We start from the raw sequence: 17,301 nt of genomic DNA on the forward strand, positions 1-17,301 counted from the left end.
CTGGGTCGCCGCCTCGCGGGCAGCCTTCGGGGAACTCTGGGTCGCCGTCTCCCGGGCAGTGTCGGGGAACTTCTGGGTCGCCGCCTCCCGGGCAGTGTCGGGGAACTTCGGGGTCGCTGCCTCCCGGGCAGTCTTCGGGGAGCTCTGGGTCGCCGTCTCCCGGGCAGTCTCCGGGGAGCTCTGGGTCGCCGTCTCCCGGGCAGTCTTCGGGGAGCTCTGGGTCGCCGTCTCCCGGGCAACGTCGGGGGACCGCTGGGTTGCGGCCTCTCGGGAAGCATCGGGGGACCGCTGGGTCGCTGCGTCCTGGGCAGGGACCTTCTCTGAGCCTGGAACAACAGTGTGGAGACCTTACCTGTGTCCCCATACTCTTTCCACAAAAGGATTCATCCGTATGGGCTGGGGGGTTGGGGTCCGGGATTTGAGGTCAATTTGGCCTTCTAGATCCCCTTGCAAGAAGAAATCTCTCTCCTGGACGGACTGAGAGGATGAGACCGCTGCTCGGTTTCATCCAGAAAGCATCAATCAGGATCCCTCCCAAGGAACCCTGGCCTGCGCGGGGTGCCCCTATTTATCTGGTTCCGTACTTTGTGCCCGGAGTTGGCGGTGATAGTCAGCCAAATTCATGATCATCTTGGATACATCTTTCTGGTAATAAGGCCGACCAAATATCAAGATCTCAGCCTCGCCCTCGGGGTCCCACCGATTAACGTGAAGCAGGGTCTGCGACACACACTCGACGTGTGGGATGTGCTCTCCTCCCCGGCCTGCGCAGGAAGCAAAGAGGCTGTGAGGGGTGGGATTTGGGAGGAGAAGGCGGCGGGAGGAGGCAGCGCTGGATTGCGGCTAGGGCCACTGGAGAGGCTTGCCCTGGGGAGAGGAGAGGGAAAGACCGCATTGGGCACCCCTCTCGGACCCACTCACCGAAGATCGCTTCCACCAGCCACGCCTCGAGGTGAACTGCCTTCGGACTCTTCAGGTACTCGGAGTGGAACCAGTAGGGCTGCTTGGTGAGGTTACCGAGCACCGTGAACAGCGTCCCTTCTCGCTGCTCCAGCTGCACGAGCGTCGGAAACCGCCTGGGAGTGGCCATGCTGCAGCAGGCCTTGCTGGTAGCGGCTGTGCGGCTGCCAACCCGAAGGCCGAGGTTGGGACCAGCTGCCGCAGTTGCGGCGGGGCCAGGGCCTCATTTCAAGGGCTTTTGGCAAGCCCCTCCCCATCCGCGCCCTTTTCATTGGATTCCAGCCCTTACCTCCCAAACTCCGCTGCTGGGGCTTCTTCCCGAGATCGCCCGAGTGCGCTGAGCCGAGCACCTGGGCGCTCTAGGAGGGGCCATTGCTCGGGACCCGCCCTTTTCCCAGGCTCTGGAAGCCAGAGGCGGAGCGGCCGCGTGGGAGCTCTGTCTGGAAAGCTGGCCTCTGGGAGGTGCGGGCAGCCGCAGAGAGGTAGGGAACATCCAGCGTCAGGACAATACCTTTAAGAGAAGCGAACTAGTCTGTGCGGAGACACACGTGCCTTCCCGCGGTTCTAAGGGGACCAGCATTCCTGAGGGGTTGGAATGACTTTTCCGTGGAAAACCTAATGAAATATATGGAAAAAGTCAAAGCTTAAGGTATTCAAGGGCTAAAGTAAGTCCCACTTCCTCCTGAACCCTGACCACTGAGTTGCCTCCCCAGAGGCCATCACATTTCCAGCTTCTTCCTTAACCTGTCAGAGACAGTTGAGCACACCCAGCAGTATATGGTCTATGTGGTTTGGGCGCCACAGAGGAATCCATTGAAACTTTTTTGAATCCATTGACACTTTTTTTAATTCTCTAAGTAATACAATATTTCTGTGTCTTGGTTTTTTTGTCCAGCTTAAAGCATTACCCATTGATTGCTACTCAGGAAGATAAAGCTGTATTGCTCTTGAATCAGTAGTTGGGGTGTCATGCCCAGACCCAGCAGTGAGAGATCCCCAGAACTCAGGCTCATCCTTGTATCCTCCATGGGAGTTCTGTAGGCCAAAGAAGTGAGTGAGAAATTTGTAGGTGTGTGACAACATCAAAAGTCTTGAGAACTAAGCAGAATATGAATTGAGAGCAAAAAAAGGGCAAAATCCATTCACAGGATCACAGGATGGAGTTATAAACTTCTGTGGTAGGCAGAATGATTGAATGTGTGTATAACTGACACCCGGGGATCTGGGCTTCATAACTGTCCCCTCTGGAGGTTATGGACTCACTAACATAGCAACTATAAATTGAATTTTAAGGTCCCATCAGTGTTGCCAACAAGAATCCAATCCAGGAGGTATTTCCATGAAAATCTCTAGTCTGTAATCTCTTTGATGATATAGGATAACATATTGTTTCTTAGTTAGCATAAGAAAACACTTAGGGTTCTATGCATGTTATTGTCATTTATGTGTATGCGTGTGGAGTGCATGTGTAGAGATCTTTTACTTCATTGAAGTTTTAGAGTTGGGTATAGAAATACTTGAGAATTAAAACCATAGTGTAAATAATTTTGTTTAAAAGGAATCTCTCATTTGTGTAGAACTCATGGTTTTTACTATAGATATCTTTCCTACTTTGTTTCTGATTAGCTTGCAGGAAGCTGAGGATGAGGTAGCTGAATTCCAGGAAGGAAGGAGAAAATTAGAGGCAGAGTTGTGGGCACAATTAGTTCAGGCCGAACGAAGAAATAGAGACTTGCAAGCTGGTAAGGAGACCGAAACATAAAGTGGAAGCATTGAAGACAGTTGTGGCAGGAGATGCTGATGCCTAATGTGCTAGGTTTATTAAAATGAGAAATATATTTTTTCAGGTGGAACTTAAGAGCAGTAGTCCACAACAACAGAATAAGCTTCAAGTGAAATTTTGAAATAAAATGTGTTCTTTCATGGAACCAAGGGAAAGGTGGTTTAGAGTTTAGAAGTTCACTTATAAACTTCATAGGTGTCAGTTTTCTAGCTATAATGTTCCTTTAATTTTCAAAGGCTGTCTGATTGTTTTGACAGATAGATTGCCTCTTCTACAGGACTTTAAAATTACATATATAACATACACAGTTATTTCATTATTACTCATTGTCCCTTCAGTTTTGGAGTCTCGTTTGGGTTAAAAAATTAGCTTTAAAAAGGCGTTTTCAGGGTGCCTGGGTGGCTCAGTTGGTTAAGTGACTGCCTTCGGCTCAGGTCATGATCCTGGAGTCCCGGGATCGAGTCCCGCATCGGGCTCCCTGCTCTGCAGGGAGTCTGCTCCTCCCTCTGACCCTCCCCCCTCTCATGTGCGCTCTCTCTCTCTCATTCTCTCTCTCTCAAATAAATAAATAAAATCTTTAAAAAAAAAAAAAATAAATAAAAAGGCGTTTTCAGTAGTAAAAAGATTAACCCTTTTCATTGCTTTTTACTACCTGCCTTAGACAAATGCTTGGGAGTGTTTCTGTGTCTGGGGAGTGAATGGGTTTGGGGAAGGTAGTGAGAGACTTCAGGTAAGGGGTAAGGAATTTGGACTCTTGGTGGTAGTTTACACTGGCCTTACCCTGGGCTGCATTCAGCCTGAGAACCCAGAGGTTCTCTCACCAAGTTCATGGTATTTGAGGCAATGGTTTCATTATTTTACTTCTCTTCAGAGAGAGACTTCCTTTCATTTTGATAGAGCAAATCTATTGTTTTCTGAGGAAGAATGAATATTTTGAGGCCTTGCATGTTGGAAAATATTTTTTTCTTTTTTTTAAAGATTTTATTTATTTATTTGACAGAGAGAGACACAGAGAGAGAGGGAACACAAGCAGGGGAAGTGGGAGAGGGAGAAGCAGGCTTCCTGCTGAGCAGTGAGCCCAATGTGGGGCTCCATCCCAGGACCCTGGGATCATGACCTGAGCCAAAGGTAGACACTTAACGACTGAGCCACCCAGGCACCCCTGGAAAATATTTTTATTCCATCCACACAGTAGATTGAACATTTGGTCTTAGAATTCTTTTTTTTTTTTTTTTAAGATTTTATTTATTTATTTGACAGAGAGAGACACAGCGAGAGAGGGAACACAAGGAGAGGGAGAGGGAGAGGGAGAAGCAGGTTTCCTGCTGAGCAGGGAGCCCATGCAGGGCTCTATCCCAGGACCCTGGGACCATGACCTGAGCCAAAGGCAGACACCCAACGACTAAGCCACCCAGGCGCCCCTGGTCTTAGAATTCTTGATTGAAATAATTTTTCCCTCAAAATTTCATGCTTCACTTAATTGTCTGCTAGCTTCCAGTGATGCTTTTGAGAAGTTTAGGCCATTCTGATCTTAATCTTTGGGAGATATTCTTCGATTATTTTATTAAACATTTTTTTCCTTGTGTTTCCTCTTACCTCTTTCTAGAACTCCTGTTATTTAAAAGTTGGCCTTCTGGACTGCTATTCTTTTTCTTTTCTTTTTCATCTGCCCTATATTGTTTTTGTTTGTCTAGTAAAAAACTAATTGGAAGCTCTGAGCATGTATGTTTGTCTACATCCAACATTCACTGAGGGAGATATGAGTAGAACTTTTTCTTGAGAACCCTAGTGCAGTCTCATCCGCTTCCCCCCACCCCCCACAGGCCAACATATTCATGATCATTAACATGGCAGGCCCTCACAGCCAGTTCCTGGCACAGAGTGGGACAAGGGAGGGAATGGCTCCCACAGGTAGTGAAGTGAAGGGAGAGAGGGGCAGGAATTGACCCACTGCAGCCTGGATACCTTCCACCCCAGCCCTTGAGCTTGCCCCACAAAGGGCCAAATTGGCCCGGCTAGGTTTTTGTGATAGACCCCAGATTCTGGGCAACTGCCCTGGATCCTACCCTCTACCCCGCATTAGGTGATTACTGTACACGTGGGAGGGAAATGGCGTGCCTTTCTCCTTTCCTTCTAGGTGCTACAGTAGGCCCTGAGGAAGAGGTGCTGCCAGAGCTCACTCTAACCCCAACCACATCCCCAAGTCTATATTGGCCCCGTAGTTGGAGTTGAGCAGATCACAGACCAGGAGCAGGATCCCAAAGTCTGAGGTGGCCCCTGAGGTGGGGACATGGCTGGACTCATTTGGACCTAGCTTGCCTCATCTTAATGCTTCTGCCGCAAGAGTGTGGCCAGTGACTTTTCTTTCTGCCCCTCCATTTCTTTCCTTTTTTTTTTTTTTAAGTTTTTTTGTTGTTGTTGTTTTTTAAAGATTTTATTTATTTATTTGTAAGAGAGAGAGAAAGAGCACAAGCAGAGAGAGCGGCAGGCAGAGGGAGAAGCAGGCTCCCCGCTGAGCAAGGAGCCTGATGCGGGACTCGATTCCAGGACCCTGGGATCATGACCTAAGCCAAAGGTAGATGCCCAACCAACTGAACCAACCAGGCATCCCAGTCCACCCCTCCATTTCTTTTCCACAGCCTTTAGGCTCTATTATTTTTATTCTAATAGATTAGTTTCCCTTATTGTTTGAGATTGGAAGAAAACACTTCTTCGTTAAGTTTGTACTGCACGGGCAGGATGCGGGTTTTTTCCCCACTCTTAACAGAGGGCCAGCTTAGAGGGGGTGGAGACATCACAAAATCCAGCAGGTTTCCCTAGGGAAGAAGGAATTCTGTCACATCAGCTCCTGTCCTAGCCTTTCAACCATTTGTAACATGTACAATTCAGTGGCATTATATGTATTCACAATGTTCTGGAATTATCACCACTCAAAACTTTATCATCCCTGCCAGCCTGCCCTACAAATTTCAGACTTGCCAGCTACACAATCCCATAAGCCAGTTCCTTGAAATAAATCTCTTTGTGTGTGTGTATCTGGTTCTGTTTCTTTGGTGAACCTTGATTGATAAACTCCTTGAGGACTTGCTGACTTTCTTTTGTTCTCTAACTATATCCTCATGCTTACCCCATCCAAGTACTTGTGACATCATATTACAATTGCTTCTTTTGTTTTTCTTCTCCTTTTGGGGACGGAGATTGTCTTTCAGGAGTGTACCCAGCATCTTTCAAAATGTCTGTCATACTGTAGGCACTTACTCTTTGATGAGTGAATGAATAGTTTTAATTTCTTCTATATGGCTGGTGGTTTTTAGGCTGGAAGTGAGGACTTGGGCATGAGGGAAATTTAGGGAGAGCTAGAACTTTAGTCCTTACCAAGTACCCAGTTCTGTCAAAGGCTTGACTTCTCCTGAGAGAGGGATAGACAGACAGACAGACAGACACACACACAGAAGGAATGTGTGTGTGTGTGTGTGTGTGTGTGTGTGTCTTTTAATGGGAAAAGCATGTTTTTATGTGAGTCTGTGGAAACTAGAGGATGATAATGAAGTTCCTGTGCAATTACCAGTGATGGTTCTAGAGAAGAGACTGCAATGACTAGGCATTTCCAGATGATACCTGGTATAGTGGAAAGAAGCAAAAAGTTCTAAGTGAGACAAACTTAAGCCTTCAAGTTTAAAAACACATTATAAAGCAATAGTTCTTTCTACAGTGGCCTCATATTTAGAATGCCAGAACCTTGAATTGTGTGTGACTTTAGTGAAAAAAGAAAAAAAAAACAACCAACTAGAAATTGCCAGCTATGGGAAAGAGCAGAGAACTTATAAAAAGTTCAATTATATGCAAAAATGTACCCGTAAGTGATTAAGTAGACAGCATTAAACAGTAAGTTAGAAAATATTTAATAAATGGAACTAGGTGGTGACTAATGATGAAAAATAACATTTACATTGGTTTACATCTTAAAACATAAGTGAAACATTCTTGATCAATTCAAATAAATACAAGAAGAATGATCAAACTTATACAGCCTTTACTGAGTCCCTGCTCTTGTGGACAGTTGGGGAAAGGTGATGGAAATGGGATGTCAAAGTCAGGTGTAGGGGCGCCTGGGTGGCTCAGTCGTTAAGCGTCTGCCTTCGGCTCAGGTCATGATCCCAGGGTCCTGGGATCGAGCCCCGCATTGGGCTCCCTGCTCAGCGGGAGGCCTGCTTCTCCTTCTCCCACTCCCCCTGCTTGTGTTCCCTCTCTCACTGTGTCTCTCTGTCAAAGAAATAAATAAAAAATCTTTATAAAAAAAAAGTCAAGTGTATACCCTCAGGAGTATACAGTAGGTGCTATAAAGGTGACTAAAGGATAAAAGGTAATTTCAGTTGGTTAAATAACTTACCCAAACTTGATTTTCAGGAATTATGTTCTTTTCTTGAGTTTTTTTTTTTTTTTTTTTCCTTTCTTGAGTATTTCTGACCCACCTTAGAGGCAGTCTGGCAGAGGTGCGACGGGGTTGCAGGAACTTCATTCTCAAGTATTAGTCCTTGAAAAAAATTGCCCAGGTATAATATGCCATTGGTGCTATATCATCTTTACAAGGATTACTCACAGTGTTGTGTATTGAACATACGACCTTTGGAGCAAGTGGGCTACCATCTCCCAGATCCTCATAGAGGCAGAGCAAATACTAGAGGAAGGAAAAAGCCAAGTTTTCACTTCAGTAATTCCTTGAAGTGTGCTGCAACATAGGAATGATCCAACCTGCCTGTGTTACTAGATGAGCGGAAAACTCTGATTTATTTTTTATTTTTTAAAAAAGATGTTATTTGTCAGAGAGAGAGAGAGCATAAGTAGGGGGAGCAGCAGGCAGAGGGAGAAACAGGCTCCCGCTGAGCAAGGAGCCTGTTTCAGGACTCGATCCCAGGACCCTGGGATCATGACCTGAGCTGACGGCAGACACTTAACTGACTGAGCCACCCAGGCATCCAAAAACTCTGATATAAACAAAGTGCCAACAAGGGATTGCCTTTGATTCTTGTTCTTTGTAGCATTTTTCACTTTTCACCTCTTTCCTTACTGTAAAAACTCTGCATTTAAGTTAGGAAAACGAAGCAGTTGAAAAAGAAAAGGAAAAGCAATTTTGATGTTCAAGAAACTCAGACCCTTTTGCAAGAAATTGCAAAAAGAAAAGAAGTAATTTTTTCCAAGCAGTTCAATATAACAACATGATGAAGTGGCTGGCTTGAGAGGAGATTGCGCAGGGTGTCAATGCCATAGGAGAAGGAGAACAGAGGACAGGGAAGGAAGTGAAAATAAGGTACCTTGACCTTGACTGGCGGGCACCTGTGAAGAGGAAGAGGATGAAGCGAACAAGAACATTAAGCTGGCTGGTTCAGGATGTCTCCTTCCCACATCTGATTTAGATGACTCTCTCACTGAAGAGATAGATGAAAAGATTGGATTCTGAAATGATACAAATTTTGATTGGTAAAATGTGGCAGATTTTAGGGATGCAGGTGGATCCTTAACTGAGGTTAAGGTGCAAGAGGAAGAGAGAGATCCCCAGAGCCCCGATTTTGAGATTGAGGAGGAAGAAGTGTTGTCATCAGTCATACCAGATTCCAGGAGGGAAAATGAACTTCCTGATTTCCCCCACATCGATGACTTTTTTACTCTGAACCATTTAGGTCTGCATATGATGACCCCCATTTGCTGGTAAACATAGAGAAACAGAAACTGGAGTTGGAAAAACGACGCCTGGATATTGAGGCTGAAAGGCCGCAGGTAGAAAAGGAACACCTAGAGATCGGCAAGGAGGGGCCACAGAATGAGAGAGAGAAGTCGAGGCTACAGATTGTCAACTCTGACAACCCCTCTTTGGAAAATGAACTTGACCAAGGACAAAAGTCCATACTTCAACCACAGGACATAGAAACAGAGAATTGAAACTTGAGAGAGAACGCTTACAACTGGAAAAAGATAGGTTACAGTTCTTAAAGTTTGAATCAGAGAAGCTGCAGATTGAAAAAGAACACTTACAAGTAGAGAAAAAGAGACTGCAAATTCAGAAGGAAGGACACTTGCAATGATTTATTTTGGTCTCCATTTAGCAAATGTTTGTAAACCATAGGTTTTTCTCTATATTGGGTAATATAAAAATGGTTGCAAGATTAGCTATGTTTTTTTTTTTCCTGTTTAATGTCAGTGTTTTCAATAGGAAAAAGATAGCTATGTGTGGGTAACTGTATACTTAAATAGTACATTACATAAAAACTATGTGCCCTAGCATAAATAGTATAGCAAAAACTAATGTGCTGTACTCTTTGAATAGTAAAATTGCATAGAATCTTGTATAATCTGTGCACTCAGTTTACAATTATGTCTATGTAAAATTCTAGCTTGGCGGTTCTTTTTTTTTTTTTTTTAAGATTTTATTTATTTACTTGACAGAGAGAGACACAGAGAGAGAGGGAACACAAGCAGGGGGAGTGGGAGAGGGAGAAGCAGACTTCCCTCAGAGCAGGGAGCCCGATGTGGGGCTCGATCCCAGGACCCTGGGACCATGACCTGAGCCGAAGGCAGACGCTTAATGACTGAGCCACCCAGGCGCCCCTAGCTTGGCGGTTCTTGATGGTGGGGGGAGGGGTAATTCTGACCCCCAAAAGACATTTGGCAACATCTGGAGACATTTTTGGTTCAAAATGGGGGAGTGGAAAAGGTTGCTTCTGATATGTAGTGGGTAGAGGCCAGAGATGCCTACCTATATCCTACCATGCACAGGACAGCCCTCCACCAAAAAGAATTATCCAACACAAAATGTCAATTTTGCTGAGGTTGAGAAACGCTTTCCTAGCGTGTGTACCTCTATAGCTTAGGTTTATAATTTCAGAATATTAAAGCCTTAGATATTTAAGATATTAAGGTAGTTACATAAATGGCCAAAAACTTTAACCATGTAACATTACTGTGTAGTATATTGAACATAGGAAGTGATGAAGATTATAGGTATTTTATTGCCATATTTCCATCTATAAATAACCTGAGATTGAGAAAATAATACAGGGAACATCAGAGATCGTCTAAAATGGGTCACTTTGGAAAAGCAGTTCATTCATCTAGTTATTGATGCTTTAGAAGCAACACATACTTTTTAAGTTTTAGTTCCCTTTTTTCTTTGACTTCATCGTCTTAGTTTAGATAGAAAAATTGTCATTTCAACCATGTACTGAAATCTTAATATAAGTGAATGGTTGAAGCTAGTAAAAATGGTACCAATATAAAAATGGTACTAGTAGTCCATGAGCTTGAAATCAGCGAGTTATTTTTTATTTTTAAAAAATATTTTATTTTTATATTTGAGAGAGAGAGAGAGACAGATATAGCAAGAGAGAGCAAGAGTGGGGAGGAGAGGGAGAAGCAGGCTCCTCACCGAGCAGGGAACCCGACATGGGGCTCCATCCCAGGCCCCCGGGATCATGACCCGAGCCACTTAACCAGCTGAGCCACCCAAGTGCCCTTAGTGGTTATTTTTAAAATAAATATTAATAGCTATGTGGGAGTCAGAATGGGGGCTGGAGGAGGATGCCCTCTCTATAAGATAATGATGATGATGATGATGATAATGATGAAATAATGATAGTAGCTGATGAATGAGTTAGGGAAGCACTTATCACACACTATCTGATTTAATCTGTAGAACAATTTTGAGAGTAGCATTATTTTCCTGAATCTGAGGCTCAGAGAAGTAACACAGTAAGTGAAAGCCTGATCTCATATCATGGTGTATTTTGTCTTTGCCCCTCTCTGAGGAACGGAGTTTGTATCTTCGGTCCCTTTGGTATTTATTCTGAGATCAAGGGCTTGCTTAACTGGGTGATTTGCCTTCAGTCTCCTGAAGGTGCTTTTTCCACAATCCCGGTGATTCTGATGCACAGTAAAGTTGAGAATCACTGCAAGGGATCACTTTGAATTTTCTGATTTCTAGGGCTGATAATGTAGCTTTAATACAGCTCTTCTGTTGACAGATACTACTTGGATTCTGCATTTGTTCCTTGTTAATTTAAGAATGTCTTGAAACCATATGTGATATTTGAGTATGGACATATGAGAAAAAAATATATTTCTGCTTCATTACCTTGACTTTAAAATAGTGTTATTTTTCCATAACCAAAATAAATGCTACCGTAGAAATAAAATTTCCCTATACTAACAAAAAAAAAAACAACAAAAAAGAGTATTTCTAATTGCATCTTTAGTTCTATTTTAGGTCTTTCTATTCCTGCTTTGTATCTCCTCTTATGGTCGAGATTCAAAAACACCAAAGTCCACTCTAGAAAGCTTTTTATCATCACCCACACATCCCACTTGAAATAATACAAGTAGTAATTGTCAATATGGATGCATCTGGCTCCAGTGTCCATATAGTATGTTATAGGTCTGAAAAGTAAATCATCAAAATTAATTATTTTTAAGGTAAAAGGAGCCACCAGCTGCTCTGGAATGCTACCAGGAAAACTCTGATTTCAGCTTTTTGGAAGATATCTGTCACCTTCCCATCCCCTGCATCACTCCCATCCCTTCTTTAGTCAAGAAAGTATTTACTTTTATAGCTAGTGACAAGTGTTGGGGGGTAGGGAGTGTTTAGATGATGGAAAAGCCTAGCCTAATAACACACTCAGATGATTTAAAAGTTTTCAGCCAAAATTAAACCTGAGTGGATTAAAATATCCAATTATTTGCTACTTAATAGAGACACTCAATGCAAAAGGACATAATCATTCTCTAAGAAAAGAAAAGCAAATGAATTAAGACAATAAGAAAGAAACAAACCTGGAGTGACAGTGTTTAAATAATATCTAGTAGACTTTAATGTGAATGGCATTAAGCAGGAAAAGATCTTTATGTGAGAACATAATATAAATCATTTTGTACCACAATGTTCTCTTTAAGTCTCTTAAATATCCAGCTTTCATTACCAACAGAACACAATGGTGTATGGCAGCTAGAAAGGGGTCCCAAGATGGCAACTGAAATTCAGACAGATTTTGAAATTTTTAAATTCTGACTTCATTTTTAAAATTAAACTTTTTTATTTTGGGATAATTGTAGATTCACATACAGTTGTAGTTTTTTTTTTTTTTTTTTTAAGTAGGCTCCACACTCATGGAACCCAATGCAGGGCTTGTGCTGACAACCCTGAGATCATGACCTGAGCTGAAATCAAGAGGTGGATGCTCAACTGACTGAGCCACCCAGTGGCCCAAGAATCCACAGTTCTTTGACTGAATGTGAAGAAGTCTGCCCTAAGAGATAGTCATAATAGTCAGCTGATGGGATTGGAGGTTATCAGAACACGGTCTTGGGAAAAGGCAGCTTCATTTCCACATCTGTGAAGCTATAAAACATTGAAATCACACTCTTAACGTCTGAATCTAGTGCATCACTTCAAGCAATATGTTTTTTAAATGAATAAAACTGTTTAGAAGCAGAAACCTGGCCTATACAGGGGTGCCTGGGTAGCTCAGGCAGTTAAGTGGCTGACTCTATTTCCACTCAGGGCATGATCTCAGGGTCCTGGGGTGAGACCAGCATCGGGCTCCATGCTCCTCAGGGAGTCAGCTCGAGGATTCTCTTTCTCCCTCTGCCCCTACCCATGCTCGCTGGCTCTCTCTCAAATAAATAAATAAATCTTAAAAAAAAAGTCTGGCCTATAGAGTTTGGGCCCAAGTGTCCAGGTGGGGCACTCATGAGTTCTGAAATTGGAAGAGACTGAAAAGTTCCAGACTTTGGGGCTTCAAGGACGGCGAACAGTAAGAGCACTTTAGTGACCCCATCACGTGCCTTGCAGATAAGGAATTTCTGAATTTCCTTTTCGCCTTCGTTAAATGGCAGGAATTACTCCCGAGTCCCCGGAGGTTGCAGGGGTCTCCGTGAAGTGAAGCCTCGGGGTTTAGCTCCCTTAGGCCCAAGGGAAGTGGGACCCTCCTTTGGAACGTGGGAGGCAGGAACTTGATTTGGCAGCTCCCCGGTGGGCCTCACACCCTCAAGGCTTGGATTTTCGTCTTTCCAGGGTTCAGGCCCAATCACTTGTTCCCTGGGGAAGAGTTGACGTTGCCCTCTCCCCATGCACTCCCAAGGCCAAGAGATTCCGGTGTGGAAGAAACGAGTCAATACAGGTGGAAACCCTTATAAACTCGGAAATGGCTGGGCCCACCGGTACTGGGGAGAGGGTAAAGTGACGGAGATGGTCACGTGCAAGACCAAAGCGCAGGCGGGCTAGCGGAGCGTTCTGAGTGGGAGACCGGACCGCCAGGCAGGGGGCGGGGCTTGTTGTGGGCGGGGCTTGTTGTGGGCGGGGCCCTCTCCGGTGCTCACCTCTCGGCGCGGTGGCCCGGGCGACTCAGGCCTAGCTTAGGTTGGAGCGTGGTTAGTTTTGAGGCAGTCCAGATGGGGACGCTACCAGAACGAAAAGATATTCCACCGTGGGTGAAAGCTCCCGAAGACTTGAAAGATCCCGAGGTGCTGCAGGTCCAGACGCAGCTCTTGGAAGCTATGTTTGGTGAGTGAGCCCAGTCCTGACCTGGGTGCCCTGGCTCGGGCGTCTTGGTCTCTCTCCGTGGGCCTAAGCGCTCATATTCTTCCCCAAACAGGCCCAGCTGGATCTCGAATCCCGTACATCGAGCAAGTGAGCAAAGTCATGCTCGAGCTAAAGGTTCTGGAATCCTCGGAGCTCACGGAGATCGTGGTTTATGGCTCTTACTTGTATAAGCTCAGGGCCAAGTGGATGCTCCAGTCCATGGCCGAATGGCACCGCCAGCGACAGGAACGAGGTGAGAGGCTTGGGGACGAGGTGCTTTGGCCTGGGGACGCGTGGGTGGTTTTACTCCCTCTCCTGTAGCCCTTTTCTCCTCTCTCCCTCTCTTCTCCCCGCAACCAACACCCGCACCTCAGCTTCACCAGGGGCGGCCCTCCATATCTGGGCTGCCCCTGAGATGCTGTAATAACGTCTGTTGGTTCTAGAGACCCTGGAGTGAGACCAGTGAGAGGCGGCCTGGCCTCATAGGGAAGTGTTACCTGAGACCTGATCCCAGTTCTTAATCTCCCTCCCAACACTCCCCCTAGCTTCTTGGGGGATATTGGAATGGGCTCAGCGGCCCCACCTTCTGACGTTCCCAAGAATCCCAGGTGCAGAATGCCAGGCTGGGAAGTCCCAGAAAGGAACCCTGAAAGAGGCTGAGAACTGTCCAGGCTCTTACCCTCTCCCCTCATGCACACTTGTTGCTTTCTGGTGCAGGGATGCTCAAACTTGAGGATGCCATGAAAGCCCTAGAGCTAGGTCCTTGGATGAAGTGAAGCCAGTTTGCAACCAACGTACCTGGATCAGGATTTAAAGAGTAAACTGTCTCCAGAGTTGGAATGGATGTGGTCTGGTTGAAATTCTGCTCCGGCCTGACAAGGAAAAACCAGCTGATTTTTGGGTCTCCACCTTTGTCTCTGAGTCCTAATGTGGCTCCCCCCCCGCCCCAGGTTTGCTAATTAAAATAAAATTTTAAATAAATAGCTCCTTGATGTTTGAAGTATTGGCGATAACATCACAGCCAAGGTGGCCCTTGAGCTTAACCCTTAAATAAAACCTTCAAAGCTAGAAAAAGGTCCAAGAGCACACATGGTTAGGGTTAAAAGGCATAGGAGGGGGTGCCTGGGTGGCTCAGTCATTAAGCTTCTGCCTTCGGCTCAGGTCATGATCCCAGGGTCCTGGGATCGAGTCCCACATCGGGCTCGCTGCTCGGTGGGAAGCCTGCTTCTCCCTCTCCCACTCACCCTGCTTGTGTTCCCTCTCTCTCCGTGTCTCTCTCTGTCAAATAAATTTAAAAAAAGGCATAGGAGTTTGGTTTTGAGATGCAGCTTTGATCAAAACCCAGTCAATTTTGGGGGAAATGTGATATTGTCTGGAACTGACCTTGATTCTTTTTTTTTTTTTTAAGATTTTATATATTTATTTGTCAGAGAGAGAGAGAACACAAGCAGGGGGGGCGGCAGGCAGAGGGAGAATCAGGCTCCCCCACTGAGCAAGGAGACCGATGAGGGGCTCGATCCCAGGACCCTGGGATCATGACTTGAGCCAAAGGCATACACTTAAAACCGACTGAGCCACCCAGGCTCCCCTGACCTGGATTGTTTTTTAAAAATAACTCTATAATAGGTTGACATGTGTAAAATGAAAAGCAAGTATTTTCCAAAACATAGAAATGTCAGTACCTTCTCAGTGTAGTAGTTTTTGTTTTTTTAAGATTTTATTTATTTGACAGAGACAGAGGGTAGTAGTTTTATATGCTTGTAAGCTTAATAGAAGACCACGAGCTGATATGCAATATAATGAGACAGAACTATGGACTAAGTGGAGAATACTTGTTGCTGTATTGGAATAAACAGCATTTTCTTAAGTAACACTAATATTTACATTTACTTATAAATTTTTAATAGATACTACATTCATATGGATCAGAATACCAAAATGATAGAAAAGTTTCCTATCCATTATAGGATTATAAAAAAATTATCCTCATAATTATCCATTTATGCACATACTTCTACTTTCCAAAAATAAAAAGCTTTATTTTCTTGTGTACTCTTTCATTCCAGAGTTTTTTTAAAAATACAGTTACAATCATAAATGTAGATTCTTTCCCTCCCTTATAGTTGGGCATGATTCCATTTAATTGGTTCCCTACCAAAGAATTTTTGGGTTGTTCCCAATCTTTGGCTTTCCATAGCTGTGGTGAATACCTTCAAGGTCATTGTTTTGCAAGTGTGCAAGTACTCTGTAGGCCTATAAATAGAGGGAAAATTGCTGGTCCAGAGAGGAAATCGTATACATAATTTTGCTTGCTATTACCAAACTGCCTTCCACAGGGGTTGAAATAATTTTGCACCCAGCAGCAATATATGAGATTGCAAGTTTCTCCACAAGCTCACCCAGAGATGATTGGCAAACTTTTTTTTTTGCTGATCGATTAGGTGCAGGCTTCCTGAGTTCCGTACTTCTTGCGTCTGCTTTATGGACCAGCGGCTGTGGCTCCCTCAAGTGGTCCTCAGCTAGTGCACCCTTCAATCAGTTGGCAGTGAATGTGTGTGAAAATGTAAACCGGAGAGTTGGGAATTCAAACTCTGCGATGCGAATAAATACAAAACTTCCCTTGCCCTTGAGGGCTAGAAGTTCTGCCCTAAGGGCAGTGCTTCCAAGTGTAGAAAACAGCTTTAGGTTAATCTGTGTCAAAGTAGCAAAATTTGGAAATTGAAGCATATGCCATAAATTCCATGCATGCCCTGGACTGAAGATTTCTCAGCCTTACAAAAGAAAACACAAAACTTTGAGAAAATTCGTAGGAAAAGTTCTGGAATAACCCGAAGATTAAAAAAAAAAAGTTGTCTTGGGGTGGCTGCCTTTTTTTGTCCCCCTTGAGTTTTAAGCTTTTGGCCTGTTTTCCACCAAAGGTAAGTACAGGATTAAGAGCACCTTTCATTGTCATGGAAATGGAGGTCTGCCCTACAGAAGGGCAGGCGTTAGCGCTGACCAGATTTAGAAGGGAGGTAAATTCAGGGCGTAGTCAAGGAAAGCCTGGATTGCTTACAAAACAATTGATAAACAAAAGCAAAACCCAATCTAGTGAAATCCTCTGGCCAAAACGTGGTTAACAATAGCTGACGCTGAGAGCCTCAGGCGTGCCAGGAACTCCACCAGGCTCTTGTATTTAGTGACTCACCTAATTCTTTCAATATTACCACTTTACAGATTCAGAAAACCAAGGCTCATCAATCACACCCCCTCACGATTCATATATTCACATTTAAATATGTATATAAATTTTGAGGGTCACAAGAAACTCTGCATGGAGTGGGGAAGGGAGAGATTCCGAGTGGGTGTAGATGCTCCCGGCTGCTCCTGGCGCGGATTGCCCAGGCAGGGCTCTTCCCCACCGTGTGCTCCCGGGGAGGCGCGGCCAGGACACCTGGTACCCAGGGCGTCGTGCGGAATGGGACTCCCGGCTGCCAAGTGTTTGGAGGAGCTTGAGGGTGCTTGAGACTGGACCTGGGCACGGGTCAGGGAAGGTTCCCCAAGGAAGTCAATTCTGGGTGAGAGCCAAGTTAGCTGTCAGCAGTCAGCCGGCCAGGTGGAAAGGAAACGTCGGGAACCGGCGCTAGGGCCGCGTGGCTGCGGCGGGAGGAAGGCGGAGCAGACCGGAGGCAAGGCCGGAAAGGGAGGAGGGCTGGTCCGCCCAGGGCCTCGCAGACCACGCTAAGAACTGGGGAAGTCACCCGGGGGTTTTAAGCCGGTGGTGAGTTTGTCTAAGAAGCTCTAGTCCCTCAGAACCACACAGAAATTGAGTTCCTATCTCCCCTCCAGCTAGGATCTCAGTTTACATCCTGATTCCTCTCTAATCCCTCTGCCTTGCCTTCCCACTGCTCCCATCAGTTCCTTTAAATCCAGAAACTTTTTATTGAGTGTCTACTTTGCCTCCTCCCAAAAACCTTGCTCTAGAGAGAAAACAAAAATGACGACGTGGCCA

At 44.9% G+C, this 17,301-nt stretch overlaps 1 protein-coding gene and 1 pseudogene across 1 annotated transcript; both read left to right on the top strand.

Annotated features, from left to right (window-relative positions):
* The first annotated feature begins 1,088 nt into the window (after nucleotides 1–1,088).
* Nucleotides 1,089–8,823, top strand: LOC116635761 (annotated as a pseudogene).
* Nucleotides 8,824–13,180: 4,357 nt separating this feature from the next.
* On the top strand, nucleotides 13,181–14,086 carry DPPA5 (developmental pluripotency associated 5). Its single transcript, XM_032410139.1, has 3 exons — nucleotides 13,181–13,292; nucleotides 13,384–13,563; nucleotides 14,028–14,086. Exons 1-3 carry the CDS (start codon nucleotides 13,181–13,183, stop codon nucleotides 14,084–14,086), a joined length of 351 nt encoding a protein of 116 aa, XP_032266030.1.
* The last annotated feature ends 3,215 nt before the right edge of the window (nucleotides 14,087–17,301 follow it).

This window comes from Phoca vitulina, unplaced genomic scaffold (genome assembly GCF_004348235.1).
Source record: "Phoca vitulina isolate PV1807 unplaced genomic scaffold, GSC_HSeal_1.0 scaffold11, whole genome shotgun sequence".
NCBI lineage: Eukaryota > Metazoa > Chordata > Mammalia > Carnivora > Phocidae > Phoca > Phoca vitulina.

What these genes read in the sequence shown, in the direction of transcription:
- DPPA5 (XM_032410139.1), top strand. Translation starts at nt 13,181, where the DNA reads ATGGGGACGCTACCAGAACGAAAAGATATTCCACCGTGGGTGAAAGCT. An exon ending in GCTCTTGGAAGCTATGTTTG is followed by an intron (nt 13,293 to 13,383) that starts GTGAGTGAGCCC and finishes TTCCCCAAACAG; the next exon opens with GCCCAGCTGGATCTCGAATC. An exon ending in CCGCCAGCGACAGGAACGAG is followed by an intron (nt 13,564 to 14,027) that starts GTGAGAGGCTTG and finishes TTTCTGGTGCAG; the next exon opens with GGATGCTCAAACTTGAGGAT.